The sequence below is a fragment of the Leptosomus discolor genome, chromosome 9, assembly GCF_034619465.1.
Source record: "Leptosomus discolor isolate bLepDis1 chromosome 9, bLepDis1.hap2, whole genome shotgun sequence".
NCBI lineage: Eukaryota > Metazoa > Chordata > Aves > Leptosomiformes > Leptosomidae > Leptosomus > Leptosomus discolor.
This window is the reverse complement of record NC_141399.1, coordinates 14,338,051-14,356,319: the sequence shown is the minus strand read 5'-3', so window position 1 is coordinate 14,356,319 and position 18,269 is coordinate 14,338,051. Positions and strand designations below refer to the sequence as shown.

Here is an 18,269-nt window from a genome sequence, read left to right as displayed (position 1 = left end):
TCGATTAAAATTGTATTTATCAGATAGTCTTAAAAGGGGTCCAGTTTTGCTGACTGTCTGGTAGATAAATTTGTTTCATAGTATTCACATCTCCTGCACAGAATGGCAGAAACTTTTGCCTTTTTTTTTCTGAAACTCTATATACGGTCCGTTTGAGCTCTGACTTTTTCTTGGTTCAAGATAAACCAACGTCTTCTCATATTATTGAATACATACTTGAACTCCATATAGTTCATCCTTATAAAATATATTCATCTGCAGATATTGGTTAATCTGTATTTCAGTCAGATAATGGACATAATTTAATGTATTCAGTGTAGTTTTTTGCTTAGATCATCCTATCGGATATGTAGCTGTATTGTTATCCTCAGCACTGTGCATTCTTAACAGGAAAGAGTATAGTTTAATTGCATGTTGTTCGGTGTTCTTTATGGAGTATATTTACAGCTCTTTTTTTCTCCTCCCACACCAGTTTGCATTTAGCACACATGGAGTTTTTGGAACAGGCAACAGATTATATTGGTTTCAAATTAATTGTAATACTGCCACAATAATGGAATGATGTCTTAATATTAACTTTTTATTAAACTACTTACGCAGTTACTAGCTTTAACATACTGAAATAATACAATTGTTTTAATCTTTTCAGTTAAAGGGAAGTTGTGACTAAAATTAATTTCACAACTGAGATACTTCTTACTAACAAAAACTTTTGGGGCGCATGTTTACTTTCATTTATAGCACTATTGGAAGAAGAGAGAAAAGCGTATCGAGTGCAAGTTGAAGAATCTAACAAGCAAATAAATGTTCTGCAAGGTATGGATTTGTTTTTTTTTTTCACCCCACTCTTTAGGGGAAATATATGGCTTTGGCTGTTTCCTTGGCTTTGGCTGTTTCCGTAGCATTATAAGCACTAGTAAAGGAAGGTGTTAATTGAGTGTATGTTTTAAATCTGATTTCTTTCACTGTATCTTTGAATTTTATTGAGAAATGTTTCCTGTCAATTCCTATGGTTCTAATCATAACTTAGAAAATGCAAAAGATGCAATCTGTAACAAATACCTCTTCTCCTTTCTCTCTCTTCAGTCTTTCTCAGCTTTGAATGATCCAGGGATTCTTACTGTGACTATTTTATCTTCAGAGCACTCAGAAGGTTTAGTCTTTTTTGTGCTACTCTGTCTCTTCATTTCATTGGCAGGATCCTCTTAAAGAAATTTTTAATCCAGATCTACATCCAGCCTCAGAACATGTAGTAAAATTTCTGCAATAGAGACACTGTATGCTTTTTGAAAAAACAGTATGACCGATTGTGCTCTTTTCAGCCCAAAATAATTATAGCAGAATGGAGTCCCATGGTTTACATGCCTTGTGTCACGTATTCTGTATCACGTTAACTCGTCAGCCTGTGCATGTGAGTTCGTTCATTGGTCAAGAGGCTGTCTAGCCTTAAAATCGTTAAGGATTATATTATTAAGCATTAGTTTGAACATCTACTCAGCCATTGATTGTTATGAAACTTGTAGGGGCTTCATATCTTGGGATCTTTGTCGTCATATTTTGATTTGGACCCAAAAGTGGTTGGAAGGCAGATGCACAGACAGGCAGATGGACTGACAGTCCTCAATTTCTTAGGAAATCAAAATGCCTTTAGCAAATTACCTTATGGGCAGTAGTTTGCTGTGGAATGTGGTACTTGTCATATGCTAGTTACTGAGAAGCTTATAGAATAGCACTGTTTTATATGAATGTTAGCAAAGAGTATTTACATTTTCTGCCATTGCTACTGTAAGAAAGAAGCACTTACATAATACTCATCATCAGAACAAGAGGAGCAATTTAACTGTGAATTTTATCCTGCTAACACTGAAGATTTTCCAAGTAAATAATGCTGTAGCAAAAGTTAGAATTTGATAGTTATTTCTATGCAGAAAAGAGAAATCTTTTTTTCCTCTCAAAAAAAGAGAATCAAAGTAAAAGCTTCATAGAGCCAGACTTAACTGCAAAATGCCTCTTGTCAGTTCAGGTTTTATTTTTTGTTACTTGAACTCTTCTCAAGTGAGGTCTTGCTAATGTTTCCTCCTCTTCTGTCACCATTGCAGTTCAAAACGTTTTGATGCTCATTGTATGCTTGCTGCTTCCCAGACGTTTAGGGTGTGGCACATCTTACAACTTGAGAAAAGTTGTCAGGATTCTCTCTTGGCAGCCTCTGTGAACTGTAGTGGAGGCAAAAATCCTGGCAGCTTCATGCAGTAGCGTTTCTTAAAGTAGTTTCATGGGGTCAGTGTTTTAGGCCAGCAGGTGCTACATAGCTTTATATGTCTGTCATAGAGAAGAGAAGGTGCCACAGAAACAACTGAGGTCCTGTCTCTACGTGTGAAGTTCTTTAGATGAACAGATAGGTAAAGCAAGGAAATTCATGTAACTTGTCATTACTTTTAAAAAAAAAAAAAGTGAAGCATTCAGTTTAGGTGAGGTAATGGCTTACATAGATAAGAGCTGTAATGGACGTTTTCCTTCTGATTGCTGTTTCAAATTATATGTAGTGCTTCAGAAACCATTCCAATATTCTTGTTAGTAATTTTCCTGTATAAGTTATTTCTACAGCTCCACTAAACTTAGAAGCAGTTGTATGTGTTTGGATTATCAGTCATACAGCGCTTGGTTTTGCACCTGAACATTTAAAGGGAGAGCTGTTCATCAACAATGCAAACATATTTCTTTGAAATACTGCCATTACCAAGAAGGAGGAATTTAGCTTGGCTTGATAAAGAAAATATTATCAGGAAGATATGGCTTGAAAATAACCCCATGGTTTTGCTCATTAATGGGTACGTGCTGTGTTAGCAAGTTGTAATTCTTGGTGTTTTAGAAACGTGGTTTCCTAGCAGACTGGTTTGGTAGGTTCAAGGCTTCTAATGGAAGGATACAGGGGAAGGCAGTTGTTAATGTGTATTGTGTTGTGTTACTGCCAGGTTGTTCTCATTTACTACTTTGCTTGCTATTCTGTTAGTACAAGCCTGTAGAATATATTTCCAAACAAATGAGGTGGTAGTAAGCCTCATGTTGCTCACATACATTTAAAAATCCATCATGCTGTGAATGTCTTTGTTGTGGAACAGATAGACTATTTCATCTTACACAGAATTGCTGTGAAATCTAACTTACTGTTCTCTATAGTAGGTCTTCTGTATTCTGTATACGAGTTCTTTAAAAAGCAAACCAAAACACTAAGCAAATTAAATATTTTGCTTCCATCAGTCAGGGTTTTAACTGCAATTGCTTCTTTCTTTCATACTTCCCTTTGTACTGTACTTTTTTTTTGACGGTTTGCACTGGATTCTGTTTGCATGTGTGTTTATGAAAATAGTTGTGCTCAGATGTGCGTGTTTAATAATGAAACAGTTTTGAATGGGAATAATTTATAAGGTTTGCTTCATGCAGAAATGTAAAATAGCGTAGCGTGTGACTGCACATCTACAGTAAACTAAATGCTAAAGGACTTCTTAAAGTTCAGGATATTTGGTACAGCTATCCCTTTCAATTCAAAATTCATCTTGCACTTTGAAAAATGCTTTTTGCAAACAAGTAACTTTTATTTCCTTTATTACATGTTGAGACTGGAATAGAAATTACTCTCTGTGCCTCAAATGTTTATAGACATCACAAGTTAACTGCTGAACAGGCAAACATTTCCAATATACCTTTGCAAATGTTTGGCTTGCCACAGCTTTCTTGCTTTTCCTCTTGCCTCTGAACCCCTTAGTGTCCTTGTTCTATAATACTTGTTTTGCTTAAGTTGGATCTAAACCTTGGTTTCAGATTTTGGAGAGTTGCTTTAGTATCGCACATATAACACAACCCTGTCTAAGAAGGGTTTGTCCAACCGTAATTCTTGTTTCTTTTGACTCTCTGTAATACATGACCCCACACACCTGTGTTTCTAAGGGTACAGCATTTGATAAGATTAGTATCTTTTTCCATTCCATTAGGATTCTTTAGTCTTATTAAACTTCAAGTTGAGAAAGGGAGTTACGTTTTTTAGATTTTCTGTAAATGCAGTTTTTGAAAATACTAACATTAATGTATGCTTTCCAGCTCAGTTGCGAAGGTTACAAGAGGATATTGAGAATCTTCGTGAGGAAAAGGAGAATGAAATTTCAAGCACTCGAAATGAACTAGTCAGTGCTCAAAATGAGATTCTCTCACTTCAACAAGTAGCAGAAAAGGCGGCATCAGAACGAGATACAGATATTTCTGCATTGCAAGATGAGCTGCAAACAGTGCGAGCGGAACTTGAACGGTGGCGAAAAGATGCCTCAGATTATGAAAAAGAAATTGTCAGTCTGCAAGCCAGTTTTCAGCTCAGATGCCAGCAGTGTGAGGATCAGCAGAAGGAAGAGGCTACTCGTTTAAAAGGTACTTGCTTAAAAGGGTGTTACAGACCAGTGCAAACAGTAGCTTCCTTCTCAATCTGATGTTGATTATTCACATCACTACTTGTCTGTTTCTCTGGAGTTGTTTACTAACCTCTCTGTATGTATGTGTATCCAGGCTTGTACTGTTGCAAAGCTGTTTTGTATACTTCATTAAATAGTAATTGTCATTTTTGACTAAATTAGCTCAGGTACCCTTTGATATCTGACCACAGGATGGAAAACTGGTACTATTCAGTGGATTGATACTGCCACAGATTTCCAAAAGGACTTGTGTACCTTCTGTATAATTTAAGCCCACAAATGGGTAGCTTCTGACCTTTTAACTTTTCTAGCAAAGCTTCACTTGAGATAAATAACTGTATTTTATGGCTTAATAAAATTGTGGATACTGTCTAATTTTTAGCTTAATGTTGAAACAAATCTAAAATTAAAACTTTATTCTGGATGCATAATGTAGAGATATACATTTATGTTATGCTGAACAAGCATAGGGCTGCTTTTAGGCTCATTCATTTGCGTTTCGCTTTACCTGTAATGCACCCACATCTCACGAGGACTGGTTGAGAGACCCTACTCCAGGCCTATAGCTTCCAGTCTTGGAGAATCTGCTAATACAGTTCAAAAGCTCATGCTGAAACTTTTGTACATGCCACAAACTTTTTCCAGTTCAGATTCCAGTCTCTGTCACTGTATTACTAAAATGTATGTAACATTGATTTTTATCTATTTTACCAGGGACTGACTTATTCAAAGGTCTCATTTTCACTCTTCAGTTATTGTTTTAAACATTCTGTTCGTTGTAGCAGAGGTATGGCGTCTAGTGGTTCTAGTTGCTTGCTATTTTCAAGTCTGGGAAATTATTTTCTTCAAATACACTTTTTTGTCACCGTTTCTAAAACACTAGAATAGGCCCATGAACAGACTGTTTTCTATTCCTTTGTGTCTTAGAAAAAGCTTGCATAAAAAAGAGCACTAGCTTATTTAATGGCTCACAAACCTCATAACAGTAGAAGATACTGTAATGTTTTATAGGTGCTTGTGAGAGAATTTGTGTGACATGGTTATAATAAAGTATATTTGAGATTTATGACTGATACCAGCTTTTCTTCCGCTTACTAGCTGGTGATACTTGAAGTAGTCATGAAATGGTTTTACTCAATTCACTCAAATTTTATTCATTGCAGGTGAACTTGAAAAGTTGAAAGCAGAGTGGAGTGCTCTGGAAGCTGAATGTGTTACACTAAGGAAGGAAAATACTTTGCTTACATCTGAGCTTCAGCGACAAGAGAAGGAGCTTTCTAGGTAAGGGCACAATGGATTTGTCTAGGAAGGTATCACAGTAGCTGAAGAGGTTTTTCTTGTTGTGGTTTTTTCTTTCCAAAAGTGGTATTAAATGTCTGATGGTGTTTTAATAAATGTAGTGAAATTTTATTTACATCATAGTATTGGGGTGAACACACTTTCATGACAAATGGTTACACCAAGCTGGTTTTTTTCTATTTTGCAAATGCTTCTGTATTAACTTATCTGTTGTGTTATATCATTATAAAGTAACCTGACTTATTTTGCTGCTTTTAATAAGGACTTGGAAGTGTGTGTTGTGGAATTGTTTAGACTTAACAGTTATCCTTTTACTTAAAAGATAATAAACCACATAGATTTCCTAACCTAAAATTTTCTCAGCGTTCGGGGTTGGTAAATGATTCTCAAATAGTATGGTGTCTCATGGAAGCCTGTCACATTATAAATTGTTAATGATGGGCAGAAACAGTATTCGATGTCATGTTTTGCTTAACAGAAGAATACTTATATTTTTATTGCAAGCACCATAACATGCTTTGGGAGGGATTTTAGAGTCCAGGAGTACGTGTATTTTACTGTATTTCCTTTGCTGTTTGAGCACATGACATTGCTAAAGGCTATTTAAGTCTTCTGCCTGGAACTAACTTCCCCTCTTATCCCTTCATCTGCCATTATGACATTGTTTTTCAGTTTCAGATCCTGGAATTTAATTCACAAAGTAAATATGGGACAGCAACTTTGTTTTATTGTAGATCTGAATTTTACTGTTGTGCTTAAATATCTGTGGCTGCTTTTTTTCTTCTGGCTTCCTCACTGTTCTAAGACCTAATTGGAAAAAATGGAAATTTCCCACAGTAAAACATTTCTAGGAGTAATGTTTTATTTTACAGGAGTCAAACCTTTTCTTTTTTGTTCCATCGTGCCCTGATTTCCGCTTGGGGTTTTTTTTCATAGGGAGGGTTACACAAGCAAATACAGGATTTGCATAATGGAGATATGCAAGATTTCTCCCTTATTTTTCATCCTGTCTTGCACAGGCACAAATTAACACTGCTTGGTTATTACACTAATGTTTGTAATGGCTTAATTTGGAGCTTTCTATGACTATTACACAATTGTGCTAACACATGAAGAATATACTAGCTGTTAGCTTATGTAACTGGACTAAGCAGAAGAATACTTTGGAGTATATAATAAATACTTAGTGAATAATAAGTAAAATAAGAAACTAAAAATTATGAATGATAAATTAGTTAATTACACATTATGATTAATTATGCATACTAATCTGTGCACATATATTTAAAAGCAAGACGATGGCCAGCCTTTTGTGTTAGTACTTTGTACAGGGCTGCAATGATGATCTATATTTCTAGGATTGGTCTAAGCTGGTATTTCCGTATTAAATAGAAATGTGTGAAGCTCTGGAGGATGAAAAGTGCTTTAAAGAAATCCCTTGTTTGTTTAAATTTAAAACATGTGAGGAATCAATTGAATTTTGTTTTTCAGCTCTCAGAAACAGAGTTTAGCACTAACCAGCGATATAAGTGTTCTTGAAATGTCTCGAAAGGAACTTGAAAATCAGATGGGGTCTTTGAGAGAAAAACATCAACGGGATGCAGCTAGTCTGAAAAGCCAACTCAGTGAAGCTGAGAGTCAAGCAAAAGATGTTCAGAAAGAGGTAACATGAAACATTATTTCTGTTTTGAGAGAATGTAATGCCCAATGGCTTTGACTTTTAAGCTAAAAGAAAAGGAAAAACATAAGATTTCAAATAATGAAATTTTTTTTTTATACTTTTATTGCAAGTACTTTTATGGTAGCTAATAATATATAAACTCGGTGTTAAATCTAAAAAGGAAGATTTCAGATAAAATTACTTGCGTGTGTTTTGGGAACTTCCTAAAGTTTACTTCCATGCATTACCTTAGTGAATTTACTTTTAAGCTGTTCAGACTCTTACTCAGTCTTGCTGAACATTGTGGTATACAGATTCATTAGCTGTTATGTGTCAAAATTAATTTTTTTAGTCAGTATGATCTTCCTAGATTTAAACTCTTTTATTTGACAGTGGGACTACACATTCTTTACAGAGGTCTTTCATCTCACTGGGTCGTTAGGCTGTTGAAGATGATTAGCCAGTGCATAATGAAAAATTAGTGCTTTGAGCGTATACTCCACCTGCCTAGCCTCTAAAGATTGTCTGGAAGAAGGCCATAGTTGCCAACAATTTCGCGCTTTCTATTATGAGCATTTTGAGTGAAGTTTTGCCCAGTCGCTGCTTTTGGTTTCTTTTGCCATCCTTTCTGTGCGTTGTCATTAATATCCGTGTCACATGTTCCTTACCATTTTCAGAATTTGAAAAAAACAGTCTTGTTAGTCTGTGTTTTTGTGATGGGATGTATTTGTAAAGGTGCCTGATGTTTTAAATTTGTGGTAAATGCCAGTCCTGTCACAAGAACTACTAGAAAGCTTGTGATCTCTAGAAAAAATTGAATGTGAATTTGAAAAATGAGAAGCTGCCCATATTGCAAGAACATGACACATTCACCCAGTGTTGTTTGTTCTTAACCCACACTGAGGCATGATAGTAATAAGGCATAATATTTTTTTAATGCTTGTTTTACTCATATGTTTGAATTTGCAATGTGGGAGGAGGATTTGGTTTGCATATCATACAGAACATTGACTTTTGCACCTGTTTGCTGTAGGTATTTAAGCTACAGCCTAGATGTAAGACCACTATTTAAATGTAAATGACTCCTTGTTGCTGTTTCTTGTTTAGTCTTCATAGTTTTTGCAGTCTTTTCTAGTATGATAATGGCTAATTGTTTGGTATGAGAGATTAATTAAAGCCTTGCATTTATTTCTTATTTCCTTGATTTTATTAATCCCAGCCCTTCAAAATCAGGGACAAAAATCTCCATTTGGAACAAAAAGAAAATCTAAACTATGTTTTTTCTAGCCTGCTTTTATGAAAAGAGGGTGTACTGATCCAAGGCAAGTTGTGCTAGGCAGGTGACAGGAAGGGAAGCTGTATGTTAAACAAGTATAAGCACGTGTTGGGTGTCCAGAGGTCCACAGACTGTTTTCTCTTTGTGTTTAGTATGAAAGAACACAGACTGCGCTCTCAGAGCTGAAGGCGAAGTATGAGATGGCTGAACAAGAAAACCAGTCACTCACAGAAGAGCTCAAACAATGTAAAGAAAACCTGAAGCTGCTACAAGAAAAAGGAAACAACGTAAGTCTGTACAAAATATGTGGGGAAGTTGGGTTATGACCCTGGCAATTCTGTTGATTCTGGTAATATGTAAGTGTCAAATAGAAAAGGACAGACTTAAAAAAAAAAAAGAACAAAAACAACAAAAACAAACAAACACAACAACAAAAAATCCCAACCAAACACCACCAAAAAAGGCTGTGCACATATTATATGCAAAATTCCATTCTGGTACTACCTCTGGAAATTTGCAGGTCATTACACTGTTACAGTTATGCATGCAAGGTAAACTTACAGTTCTGTGACAGTTTTAAGTACAGCCTTAAATATCTGCTCTCTTCAAAGCATCTGGCTTAAATACTGGTGAACCAGAACTAAGTAAAACTAATTTCATAGAACGATACATGGGTAAAAACTGAGAAACCTGTAGCCAAAAGAATTAAGTAATCTCTTCAAAGATGCTTTTATTTTATTAGCATTTATTACCACAGATGTTCCCTCCTTACTCTTGCTCATGCTTCTTAACAGTGGTTCATGCTTTAAACAGTGCAGCTGAACTGTCTTTTCTATTCACTAATGAAAATACTCTTTTCTGTTGTGATTCGTTTGAGAGGTGGTATCACTGAAATTCTGTTTACAGCTAGGGACAACTTTTTTATACTGAGACTTACGAAATCCTCCGAATGTTAAAGGTGTGGCAGACATGAGTTGGCCATAGCCTTATTTCAGATAGCTTACTACCCTGGGGTGGCTGGTTTATTGTCTTTCTGTGCTGCCTCTATGATCAGTGCAGGGAGAACAGCTCCTGTAGTGGACAGTACAAAACAAGCAAAATGGATGCTCTGGGATAGCCTTTTAGAAAACTGTTTCTCTGACTACAAAGAAAGTTTTACAGGTTCCATCCTCTAAATTCATCAGCTGGCTGCTAGATACCCAAAGTTTGAATGAATACTCTTGCCATAACCAATTGTTGAATGTAAACCTGTAACATAGTAGAGCTGTCAAAGATGTAAAGAATTCAAAGCGCTTCTCACTTTTTTCGGACGTATTTTCAGGAATATGGTGTTATAATTCTTTTGGAACCTGCTCCTGCTTGGAGTTCTTCTGCAGTGCTCAGATAATGAGTTACTAAGTAGGCAGAAGTCAAAAACAACCAACCAAAAAAGCCCGTTCTAATAAAGAGATCACACTGAACAAATAATTGTGAATGTGAGATTTTCTGCTCTGTTAAAAGCATTAACCTCAGGATTAAAGTGATCAGTGGAAAAAGGGGGATAGTAGAGGAAAGAAATACTGTGAAGGGAATTGGAGCACCTGATGAAAGTGGAAAAGCTTGCAAGGTAAGGGAAGTTTTAGGAAGAAATTGAGGTGAGTATTTAAATGAAATCAGGAACCGCAGCAGTTGCCAAAATCTGCTTCCAGAGGAGGAGTTAGTAGTGACAGTTTAAACCTGGAGGTTGGGGTATGATGAAAAGCATCCAACTGTGTAAGGACCTGCAGGACAAGCTTGCTGTTCAAGCAGGCATTACCCACAATCAGTAATGTAAAATGTACCTATCTTGTGGATTATTTGTAGCATCATGGGTACTGGCTGAGTTCCAAGGTCAAATTTTTCAACTACCATTGTCCCCTTATGCTGCAATCATTATCCGCTACTTCATTTCCAAGGACAGTGTCCCACAGAAAGTGACTTCCCATTGTGGGATTTGTTCGTTTTTGCAGCCCATCTGTATCTGAGTTTGCATATCTTCATTTTCTAATACGAGATGCACATTTTTGATGAAGCACCTAGTTAAATGCTGCTCAACAATAAGGGGATTTGTTATATACTGAGTTTGTGAGGGGGAAAATATAATCATTTAGAGGCAATTTCATTTGATGTGGTGGATATTTATCATCTGTTTTGTTTGCCAAGATACCATGGCCATGAATGTGTATACCTTTTTTTTTTTTTAAAAAAAATCCATAGAATTGTTCAATGAACTAACAAATGTTAGCAATGACAAGGCTTCTGAATATCATTTAAACATTAAGATTTTATACTTAAGTTTTACTTCCAAAAAAATGGCAGTGTTGTGTTCTGAAATGCTTAACAGTGTGGTGTACTACTTGTGCTTGCATGCTTGTAGTCACTGATTATTTCCTGATGCGCTTTATATGACAGATTTATGTGAATGGTTTGACTTAAACTTCTGGCACTTTTTTGAACACTGCTGTGATTATTTCTACCAACATGCTTTCTGTGAGAAGGTGGCACTCTGATTTGTGACACCAATGATGCAATAATAATCCTGCATGAAAATGACTTCAATAGTTATACATAATTTTTCTATTAAATATTTGCCCTGATTAAAACAAATTTAAATTGAATGGCAGAGGCTAGAATACCTTCTAAGATTCCTGTGTTTTGAACCATACTGGAGGTTCTATGATTAAGCGAATTCCACAAATTCGTAACAGGATGAGATTTTATTTATGAATCACAATGTCTTAGAAAGTCTTCAAACATCAATTTATTATTTGACTGAACAAAACGGAGGTGGCTTCAGCACGAAGAAGTTCTTAAAATACTTAGCATGGTTTGAACTTAACCTCTGTGTGTCTTTGTGTGTGCACGAATATATAGGCTAGGAAACAGAGAAAGCAGATGTCTTCCAAGGTCAGCTTAAAAAGAATTTAGGTCCATTTTTGCTTTTAATTTATCATATTAAGGATAGAGGCTGTCCATCCAGAATGTGAAGTAATGTAGTTTACAGTTAATTGAATGTAGCTGAGAATGTGTAGATGGTTCCAACGAGCCCATAAGCTAAATGAACCCTGCAATCTTGCCAGCTGGTAGTTTGGCCCAGCTGCAACATTTGATCATTTTTCAGGGTTGCATTTGGTCACAAGGCAGTTAACCTGCCAGAGATGCTGATCTTTGTGGTATCTCTAATTGAAATGTACTTCCCTGCTTTATAGTAAATTAGTGTTGATTTTACAGTCATGTTACAATCTCATGGAAATGTCTGAACTACTGGGCTTGCCTGTGGACATAGTTGTAGTTGATTCACTGATGGAGGGAAAGATTGTTTTTCCTGGAGGCTGGTGATGGAAATAGGAAAGGCTAACTAGCAAGGAATAAAGTAGCAGCTGAAAAATTCACTATCTGATGTGAGTCTTTCTACCTTAAGAAATCCAGATGGGATTTCCTATCACTTAGAAAAACTAAAACCAACTCTAAATAAGATACAGGCAAATCAGTTTACGAATTATTTTGGTTTTAAATGCTAGATTCCAAGTTGTGGCAAGAGGTTTCTTAGAACATTTTCTGCTTGCTTCCCTTTATTTTCAGACATCCCTATTCATTTGAGTAGAATGGTGTACTAACTTTGTATACCAGATTAGATAATACTGTATTGTGTTAGATGTCTTTAATACATTTCAATTAAAACAAAACTCACTGACTTATTTCCCCCCTCTCTAAATCATCTTTACCTGATTGATTTATAGCACAAAGTGATTTTTAATATCCCTTCCCTTCTTTAGCCTTCCATATTACAACCCGTCCCAGCCGTATTCATCGGCCTAATCCTGGCTTTCCTGTATTGGTGTTACGGCCCATTGTGGTAGCGAAAGGTACAAGCACTACTGTTCAGTCAATGTATGTTTGTCCCTCTCACCTGTTTGTGCCATTTCTGTATAAAATAGTGCATGGTGAAATGCTCACAGGTATTTCTTTACCTGAAGCAAACCCTTCATTTAATATGCCATTCTGTTGATACTGACGAGCTGAGCAGTCAACTAATCATTTAACATCCGTGTGGTTTCTTTAATTCTAACAATTTCGTTCTAACTGGATCTGAATGTGCCTCTTCTAACTCGGTCTCAGTTTGTCTTTAGCAAATGGGCTACCTTTTGCACAATGCTGTGATGCTAGGGCCTGTAAGAAAAATTAATTGCTTAATTAACTATAAAAAATGAAGAGTTTGCCTCTAAATAATACAATCAACAAGCTTTGGTTCCTATTTATGGACTAAGAAATTCCTCTCTGGCTCTAAACACTTTAATTTTTCTCACTGTTGCTATGAAGAAGGTGGAAAAAGAGACAAGATGAGAAATAGGTGGTTGGTTTGTATTCTGAACTCTCAGCTTGCATTTTCTCTAACGTCTTTCAGTGTGTCCTCCTCTTAAAATGCTATTGTTGTCATGAAATGTTGTGACAGTCCGTTAGAAATGATTTTGTAAGGATCTGCTATAAGCTTAACTTCATAGATCTGGATTTAAACATTCAAAAGCTAAGTTAAAGATGTCAGTACTGCATAAACCTGTGTCTAGCCGGGACAAGCACAAGCGATGTTTTAAACATCTTAAGCCCTCAGTGTTTAATAGCAGATTTCTTTGAGGTGCATACAGTAATGAAGCTGGAAATATGGAACCGCCAAAAGTTCTCCTGATGATCCTCAGTCATGAAGAGTTGTGGAGTTCCCTTTGCTAGAGAAACACTGTTTACTGTGATGCTCTAAGTCAGGACTAGCCTGCAGTAGGGCTCATGGTTAACATTTTAGTGATGCCTGTCAACAGGTAATCAGGACTTTCAGGAACCACGGGGTAAACTGATTAGTATGAATTAGAACAAATATGATATTGATTTTTTTTTTCTCTCCACACAGAGACAATGGCCTTGGATGCCTGTGATGGCAGCTTTGGTTGCTGTAACAGCCGTGGTGCTGTACCCAGGCCTAACCAGAGCTTCTCCATGAGAACTGTTGTTGAATCCATACACCGTCCTCCCTTTAGAAGCTGGCAACATTCATATACTGAGGGAAAACAGATTAACTCTCTTCCTTTTTACCTCTTAATACAGCACAGCTCTGCGTGAGAACAGCAGTAGGGTCATTTGCTTTAAACTGTATAAAATGTATCTGTCTATAAAGAGGGAATAAAATTGTGATTCATCATTCTGTGAGCAATATTTTTGCTTACAATTTCATGCAAGTTTTAAATTAGTATGTTGGGATTCTGAATACTATAGTGGTGGCCTAAAGTAGGCTTCTTGGTACCAAATTATTTATAATGGCTAGGGTTGTGGACAATTACTTTAGAGTCTGATTGCCAGATTTAAAAGGAAAAACACATTTCTGATTTGGACACCCAAGCCAAGTAACCTTGTAGATACTTGGAAAACAGATGCAGTGTGCTCAGTGCCTTTCAGTACAATTTTTTCTTTCCTTAAACTAGTATACCATTTTACTTGCTGTTAGTCACTGAGCTGTTGGGAACAAGACTTAAGAAAAGTTTTCTTACCACGCCTTTTGAGGGAAGCATATTTTTCTTTGATAAGGGTTGCTTTATTATTGATTTTTGGGAATAAACACAATTCATGTCCAGCCTTAAAAAGATAGAGATGTTGATGGTGAAGACCAGCCTAAAGTATTTAGTGTGCGCGTGTGCGAGTGTAAGCATGTGTGTGTTCTTGAGTGAACTAAGGTATTTCTGGGAGCAAGTACTTGGTCATTTGATGGACATAGTGCAGTGGTTCAACTTACGTTAACTTTAGTTTGAATGTAATTTATTAAATTTCATATATTTAGAGATATGTTCTTTAAAGTCTTTCTCACATATCACATGTATCAATTTAATTTTTCAGTCATTTGATACTTTCTGACTTGAGCTGGAGAAGCTCTTTAGATAAGCTTTTGTTGACGTAACTATTAAGAGAACTGCTACAGTACGTCTGTGATTAGCTGAAAAAAAAATCTAAGATACATAAAATACTACAAAATTGGAATCATTTACCTGATGAAGTATTGTCAGGTGAAGATGATTTTAATTTGGTAGTAAACTTTTGTGCATCCTCATCACCTGGCTGTAAGTATGATGCAGTGGTCCCTGTTACAAAGTTTATTTTCCTTATCTAAGTGCTATAACTATTGCTATTTGCTGACTCTTGGTGGGAATCACTGTAGTTAGTGCTGAATTAAATGTAGACTGTAGTTGTCTTGTTCAGCTCAACAGTTCTGTCAAAAAAAGTTTATTAAAGACTTAATATGCTAAAGAATGGTTAAGTAAAATGGCTCTGCTAAGGGAAACTTCAAAACAGGGAGGTAATCTCAGCAATTCAATTGGCTTTAAAGAATGTTATGGCAATCGACAGATAGTTTAAATATTTAAATAGAAATTTAGCATATAATTTACTTTGTGAGGTTTTAAGGGTCATTGTCCTTTAATTAAAGGTTCTATCTTAAGTTACATGGGATTTGCTAATGGGAGGATTATTAGTTGGAAAAAACAGTCCACAAGTGACTTGTAGAAAATAAATATTGTCATTTAGTTCATTCATTTCATCCTTTTCAGTTGCAGGAAGCCACCCAGCCACAGAACACTCGTATGCCAGTGGTACTTAGTACCTCTTGTATATAGGTTATTGCAAATATTGTTCTGAAATGCTTAACTTCAGAATTACATTTTTTAAAGTAAATAATTGTTTTAAATCTATTTTGTAAAGATATAAAAATACAATAGAATTTCTGGAGTACAGATTAAACTATTTGCACTAACACACGTGATGTGCATGATTTAATAAAATAACTTTACTCTCCCTATGCATGTTTGAGTTGAATGTCATTTGAAAACAAAAGATTCATGCTAAGTTTCTTTTGTGCTAAGTATTGCCACAGTTACTAGGCACAATGTCTGCAGCATGTCCAGTAATAGCAAAATACTTCTTTTACCTTGTATTTCACATTTGCACTGGTTTCAGCTTTTGTCCAGCTGATCCCTTTCCTGTCTGTGGTTTTCAGAAAGAAAAAGGGGAGGAGAGAGCCGTGGAAGGCTTGGGAGCGCATTGCCATGGGGGTGCGGGGGTCGGGGTGGGGGAAGTTTTCCCAGATGAAGAGTGGATCGTGCCTATGGCAAGGGTTGTGAGACTGGAGGAGCAGTGGCTGTAGATAGCGGGACAATAGTGGAAAGCCCTTCTAGGGGAAGGGAGCCTGATGCTGCCTCCTCTCTTCTTTAGCATCTTGAACTCCCTATTTGACCCTCTTTCATCTGCTGTTTCTTTTCCGATGGATTCTGTTCCCTTCTCCCTGCCGGTAGCATGTAGATGTGGTGTGAGGAGGTGGAGTGGAGCCTGGTGGAGCAGTGATCCCTCCTGGCTGGCAGCAGGGAAAGTGCTGAGTTCCCTGGGACCAACCTTGGGGTGGGCCTGCACTGCCACTTGGTTCCCCATACTGAGCAACACTGCCTGTGACAGAAGTTTGTTCTTGTATTAAAGACATAAAAAAAATGTTGTGTTTTCAGAAGTCTTTAGAGCAGCAGAGAGCTGAAACTTGAGACCAAACATGGTTGTACTAAAGGAGAAAGATTTCCAATTTCATTATGTGCATGCGTGCATATTTATATTGTATACACAGGTGCATAGTACACTTTGCATGGGGTTTTGTTCTCACAAGTATACCTGTGGTTCCCTAATACAGTGCCTTTCCCAGGAGTTCTTGCCATCTGCATGTTGAAAATGATCAGGAATGAGCTAAAATGCACAGTTCACTCTTTCGCTGGGAGGATCCCTGGAGAAGGATTGGATGACTGGGAAGCTGCTGTTACTTTGCAAGCACTCTATGCACAAACCTTTCTGTTTTTTGTTGTGTTTATGGTAAATGTGTCTGCTCTTTTACCTTCATATTTAGGTTCTCTTTTTAGTTGTGAGGCTTGATTAGCTAAGCCTTGGAGTTACTGTAACAAGAGCAGCTTTTCATAGATGTGTAAGATGCTCTACTTGTGAAATAAGTGCTCTGAGCTTGCACTGAACTTTGAGGTTTTGAAAAGGTTCCTCATACTAGGAAGAAATAGTCTGAGAGTTGTTTTATCAGTTGCTAGTTCAATTTGAAAGATTTAATGTAATAAAATATCTGAACAATTCTTCAGTTTCGTACTGGTGTCCTGACTGAGGCACCTTTTTTTAAATTCTAAAAGATTCTGCCTACATGGGGACTACAATGGCAGGCCTTTTATTTAAAAACATAATTACACAATATATAAAAAAATGTAGTGTAGTTTTCCCGTTCCTGTTAGCTGAATTAAATCTGTTCTTCCACAGTCTAGCCTGATCCTTCCTGCAGAATCGCTGTATATTTTGGTGCTAAGTGGAGAATTGTGATCCTGCACAATATACTGCAAAGTTTTTTCATAAAACAGTCTTAGTGAGGCTTAGTATGAAATGACTGATGGCTGAAGCAAAGGTAATCATCTGTGCATGTGTTTTGGGGGTAAATTCCGAAGTTATTTTTCTTGTTCTAATCAAGTCTTCTGAAGTATGTTACCTGTTCAAATTTTCAGTGTGCTTTGCGTAAGATTTTGAATGTCTCCTGCCTTAATCTTAGGGTTCTACCACTTGTAAGAATCGTTTCTTCAGCTTGCATCTTCTCCATGACAAATCCACTGCTGAGATTCCTTCCACCAGCAGCATCTGAGTGCTTTAAAACTCCAGGTCACCGCAAGGGCTTTTGGGAAGCCGCTGTGGTTTGCACTAACTTTGCAACTGGGGCTGGCCGGTTTCCGCCAGGGACCTTTTTCCCCCTCTGGCTTTTCATCCACCATTAGTATTTCATTGGCATCTGTCTCAAGATTTTGAGTCTCCGTTAATATAGCAGTTGATCATATGAAAGAATTAAAGCCATATTTCTCTTTCTCTCTCTGGATCTGTTTGAAGGGTGATTGCTTCCCGCAAACTGCTGCATAGAATTCCCCAGATCCAGCTGATTTACTCATCCCAGTCCCTCTCTGCATGTGCTTCTGGACACAGAATTCCTTGCTTTCTTCTCTGGTGGGGAATTGGGCTGCAGTATGGGTCTCCCAGTTCTTCCTGGGGTTTTACGTTGTGCCGACTTGCTCAAATTAATGAGCAAAAAGAGAGACTTTTCCCACAGAGCCAAGTTCTTCTGCTTGAAGAGAGGGTTGCTATAAAAACACTGCTTTAAAAACAGTGGGTGCTACCAGTATTTGACTAAAGGCTCCCAGAAGTAGCAAGCAAATCAGCTATTGAAACAGAGGTTTCAGTTCTAAGGGCCATTAGAGGCTGCAAATTTCCATTCATTGGTAAAGGTAGAGGAAACTCATATCTGATTGCTTTTCTGGATATCACAGTCATAAAATTTCACTGACTGATTTCAACATCAGAAGCATAATGTCAAGAACTTAAGCATATATTTTAGAAAAAAAGAATTCTTGCTTTAAGAACTTGAGAAAAATAATTGGTCACCTCTGTAGGTAAGTTCCTTGAGCAACTACTGTCCTCTCAAAAAAAAAAAACCAAACCAACAAACAAACAAACA

The 18,269-nt window shown here is 36.9% G+C and overlaps 1 protein-coding gene across 20 annotated transcripts in view; it reads left to right on the top strand.

Annotated features, from left to right (window-relative positions):
* Positions 1-15,542, top strand: part of SLMAP (sarcolemma associated protein) — an 86,381-nt gene extending 70,839 nt beyond the window's left edge. For 12 of the 20 annotated variants that reach the window (XM_086470488.1, XM_086470487.1, XM_086470483.1 and 9 more), the window contains 6 exons: positions 742-816; positions 4,096-4,416; positions 5,621-5,738; positions 7,248-7,419; positions 8,845-8,979; positions 13,611-15,542. In XM_086470488.1, the coding sequence (XP_086326614.1) occupies positions 742-816; positions 4,096-4,416; positions 5,621-5,738; positions 7,248-7,419; positions 8,845-8,979; positions 13,611-13,700 (911 nt within the window). In that variant the 3' untranslated portion in view covers positions 13,701-15,542. The other 8 variants (XM_086470484.1, XM_086470480.1, XM_086470474.1 and 5 more) reach the window with 2 other exon arrangements.
* The last annotated feature ends 2,727 nt before the right edge of the window (positions 15,543-18,269 follow it).